At 41.9% G+C, this 4,518-nt stretch overlaps 1 protein-coding gene across 1 annotated transcript; it reads left to right on the plus strand.

Moving 5' to 3' along the window:
• The first annotated feature begins 553 nt into the window (after positions 1-553).
• On the plus strand, positions 554-3,409 carry PATE3 (prostate and testis expressed 3). The gene is made up of 3 exons (XM_030331801.1): positions 554-602; positions 2,657-2,779; positions 3,285-3,409. Exons 1-3 carry the CDS (start codon positions 554-556, stop codon positions 3,407-3,409), a joined length of 297 nt encoding a protein of 98 aa, XP_030187661.1.
• The last annotated feature ends 1,109 nt before the right edge of the window (positions 3,410-4,518 follow it).

The following is a 4,518-nucleotide window of genomic DNA, read 5'->3' on the forward strand; positions in this document are numbered from 1 at the left end:
TTCTCTTTCATTCTCCTGTTTCTTCCTCATCGGGTGAGGAGCTACGTGATCTTTTCTTACTTATACATTGCTCTACGTGCACACACAGAACTGTACCTGGAACACCAAAGTTCTCAATAATACTTATTCATTGATTGTATGAATAAATCTCCAAGAGGCATTGAATGAAGGTGGTTGAAAGTGTGGCCTCCACTAGATATGTAATCATGGGTAAGATACTGGACCTCACCAAGCCCCAGTTTCCCTCTCTGTAAAATTAGAATAAGAATGATAATGTAGTAACTATAACAATAATTGCTGTGCTAAAGATTATAATTAAAAAACCAAGTTGGCTTAATGTAAACCCCCAAATTTACTAATTATCTTTATGCTTTGCTATGGGATAGAGAGAGAATGAACTTGAGCTTCCAGAGAAAAGCTTGTGTGATTGGTTTCCCTTAGGCATGAATAATCCCTGCCCTGTGAAGAAGAAGGTTTCCTCCCTATAGCCTAAAGAGCTGTTCTTGCAGTTCCTGGCTTCTTTTCCTCCTGTACAGAAGACTTCTGGTTCAGGATGGACAAACATTTCTTGATAGTCTCCTTTCTTTTCTGCTTCATTGTAGGTGAGTCACAGACCTGAGAAGTGGGCTCCAGAGGCAGGATCTCAGGAGCCCTTGGAAACTCTACATGTACAGGAGGTATCCATGGAGGGCTGAGCCTTGACCACGTTTATAAGGGAGGGGAAGCCATTCTTCAGAATGCTCCTTCTGCCTTACAGGCCAACTTTTCTGACCTTTTCAACATTCTGCCATTCCTCACCAGGGGCTCAAGCCTCTATGGCTGCCCCTTGCTACTCTTTCCCCATTCTGTCCCTACCATTCCCCATAATCTAAAATCCTAGCAAGATTTTCCTTAGGTCATCCTTTCCATTCATAAATCTGTATCCCATTTGCTGTGACAGCTGGTCAGTCTATAATGAATAATTTTGTAGTTTGTTTTAGACAGTGACTTTTGATACCCTTATCAGGGAGTTTATATAAAAACAAGTGATTATAGGAGAGGAAATACTGGATGCTCTAGAACCAGAATTTTTAAATTGCTGTCTTAACATGGATGGAACAGGAAGGTATTATGCTAAGTGAAATAAGTCAGTCAGAGAAAGACAGACACCATATGTTTTCACTGATAAGTGGATCTTGAGAAACTTAACAGAAGACCATGGGGGAGGGGAAGGGGAAAAAAAGTTACAGAGAGGGAGGGAGGCAAATCATAAGAGACTCTTGGATACTGAGAACATACTGTGGATTGATGGGGGGTGGGGGAGAAAGGAAAGTGGGTGATGGGCGTTGAGGAGGTCACTTGTTGGGATGAGCACTGGGTGTTGTATGGAAACCAATTTGTCAATAAATTATATTAAAAAATAAAACAAGAACAATTATTTCTCACTAAAATTTTTTTAAAAATTGCTGTTTTAAAATCTCTGTACCTTTGGTTACTCATCTGAGAAATGGGGAAATATTTACTCACGAGTCTCTTGTGATGATTAAATCAGATGCAAAGTGAGAAAGCATGGCCCAAATCAGATGCTCAATAAATGCTACTTTCCTTTCTCACCTAGGTGCACCAGGGAGAGGTTTTTTGTTTGTTTTATTAAACCTGTATTTCTGGGGCGCCTGGGTGGCGCAGTCGGTTAAGCGTCCGACTTCAGCCAGGTCACGATCTCGCGGTCCGGGAGTTCGAGCCCCGCGTCAGGCTCTGGGCTGATGGCTCGGAGCCTGGAGCCTGTTTCCGATTCTGTGTCTCCCTCTCTCTCTGCCCCTCCCCTGTTCATGCTCTGTCTCTCTCTGTCCCAAAAATAAATAAAAACGTTGGAAAAAAAAAAAAAACAAACCTGTATTTCTGATTAGGTTATCCCACAATACCATGGGAAGTGTTACTAATATGTTGTAATTCATGAGGACTTTACATACATTCAATTCAAAGTTCAAAATTACAGAGTATATTACCTCATAATATCTAAGTGGCGAATGTTAGTAACCTAGCTTGGGTAAAATATTTTATTTTTTTATTTTTTAAAAATGTTTACTTTTGAGAGAGAGAGAGAGACAGAGACACACAGAGACAGAGTGTGGGCGGGAGAGGGGCAGAGAGAGAGGGAAACACTCTGAAACGGGCTCCAGGCTCTGTCAGCACTTGGCCCGACATGGGGCTCGAACCCAGGAACTGAGAGATCATGACCTGAGCGGAAGTCGGACGCTCAACCGACTGAGCCACCCAGGCGCCCCTTGGGTAAAATAGTTCAAAGCATTCACCCTCATTATTACACTCCCACCTATCTACAGTGCTGCCAAGTTGGCCAGGCCATCATTAATAGAACCGTTTTAAAGCTGGAAAAACCAAAGTCATGGGGGCTAAATCTTTGCTCTGAGTTACCTAGGTTAAAACGGCTAAAACAGGGATTGGAAGAATCCTTTTATACTCACAATCGCATTTCTCTGTGATACGAAGTTGGTGAGAGCTCCAACTGCTTACTACCTGCTATTCTACCCACCACCAGCTCCTCATCCACCGCCCCCACCCCCGTCACCCCTACTCCTCCACCCTCCACAATCAGGTCTAGATAATTCCAGCTCCTTCCAAAGTGTCCCTGGTCTGACACCAGCTCTACACTCTCCAGCAGTGACACCTCTGAAGTGCGTAACGTGCCACCTTCGCACACGGACAGATCGCTGTAGAAGAGGCTTTGGTTCCTGTATTGCTCAGACGTTTGAGTCGTGCATGTCTTTAAAGATCTTCCAGGGTAAGTTAGAGGGCCAGTAGAGGTACCGTGAAAATCTTAGAAAATTCTTAGGAGAGCACTTCAGCGATTTTGTATCTCAGACTACGGCCTGTCTAGGAGAGGAACCGACGAGCAGAATGCCTCTGAGCTCAGGTCCCTGTGCATGCAGACAGAAGAGGATTGGGGGAAATGAGACAGGAGGAAGAAGACGGGGGCCCTATATTCCCAACGAAATGGACCAGATTCTAACTCTGAAGACACTAAAGCACTAGTTGCTAATCTACCAGGAAAGGAAATGAAACAGCTATATAGAGTTGTAGGGACCTCAGGCGAACGAACATGAAGGGGGCCGGTGGTTTCTACATCTCCCTGCCTCAGTCCTCATGGTACTGATACGCTGTGAAGCCATCCCTAAACCCACCCTGATGCCTAATTAAATTTCCACGGGCAGGAATAGTGCCTGGTTTGACTTGTCTTTAGAAAACTTAGATCACTGACTTATTTTCTATGTTCTTTCTTATTACAGATAACATTCTGCAGTTATCATATATGGTGTGTCAGAAATTCTGCAGAGACTTGACATTTGATTTCCACAATCGGACTTACGTTCATAAATGTTGCAGATACAATTATTGTAACATCGAAATCTAAGATATTTGCCCTCCCGAGGCCTCACTCTGAAGTGTTGATGTTTCTCACCCTTCATACCCTGCCTGCCCTTGCTTTTTTGCCTGGTCTGTCTTGTAAGTACCCCAGCTGTCTCTTTAATTCAGTGTCACCCTTCCTGGCACCTCCAGCTCGGTTTCTATCTCAGTCAGAGGATGATGTTTCTGAACAACAGACCTCTCCCATGACAGGGATTGGCATTTCTATACTCAAGAATCCTGTCCCAAGAGGCTCTGTACAGCGAAATTTAAAACAAGACTGTTCCCAAACCCTATGATCAGCTAAGATAGTTGAGGTGGGCTAGAAGCACTTCAGCTGAACATTCACAAATACTTTTGTCTTAAACTCCCATTTTTGTCATTACTATAATTAAGCAGAAATAGCAGCAAAATGGATGGTGGACACTTGAGATTTTCCTCTACAGACACAATCTTATTTTCCAAGTGGACAGTGTTCACTTCAAACCCAGTCATGATTTTCTTGGCACCTGCAAAGTACACCTGTATACAACGTTAGTATGAAGGAGAAAATAAGGAAATTCCTGCCACTGTGATATTCATAGCTCACACATGGCCACTTGTAGGTCTGTTAATATGTAGTCCAGATACATCACAACTGTCCTTTCTTCTCTTTCCTCTCCTAATCTTTCTCTGCTGCTTCCCTCTATGTTACATTATGCAAAAGGAACCAATTCAAACTGGATTATAAATTGAATAGGAAAAGTACCCAATAAAACTAGAAGAAAGCATAGCATGCATTTATAACTTTGGAATAGGCAAAGGTTACTTAAACATGACCTAAAAAGCAAAATCATTTTTAAAAATTGATAAATTAGACCACATTAAAATTAACAATGTCTGTTCACTAGAATGTATCATTAAGAAAGTAAAAAGGCAAGTTAAAGACTTGGAAGATATTTGCAATACTTATATCCTCCATAGAACTTGTATCCAGAATGCAAAAATAATTCTTACAAAAAGCTGAGGGACTTTATTATTTTTTTTTAATATATGAAATTTACTGTCAAATTGGTTTCCATACAACACCCAGTGCTCATCCCAAAAGATGCCCTCTTTTTTTTTTTTTAATTTTTT

The sequence above is a fragment of the Lynx canadensis genome, chromosome D1, assembly GCF_007474595.2.
Source record: "Lynx canadensis isolate LIC74 chromosome D1, mLynCan4.pri.v2, whole genome shotgun sequence".
In the NCBI taxonomy this organism is placed as follows: Eukaryota; Metazoa; Chordata; class Mammalia; order Carnivora; family Felidae; genus Lynx; species Lynx canadensis.

Coding starts and splice junctions, on each gene's coding strand:
- PATE3 (XM_030331801.1), top strand. CDS start 554: ATGGACAAACATTTCTTGATAGTCTCCTTTCTTTTCTGCTTCATTGTA. Junction 603..2,656: donor TCTTTTCTGCTTCATTGTAG/GTGAGTCACAGA, acceptor TACACTCTCCAG/CAGTGACACCTCTGAAGTGC. Junction 2,780..3,284: donor GTCTTTAAAGATCTTCCAGG/GTAAGTTAGAGG, acceptor TTCTTATTACAG/ATAACATTCTGCAGTTATCA.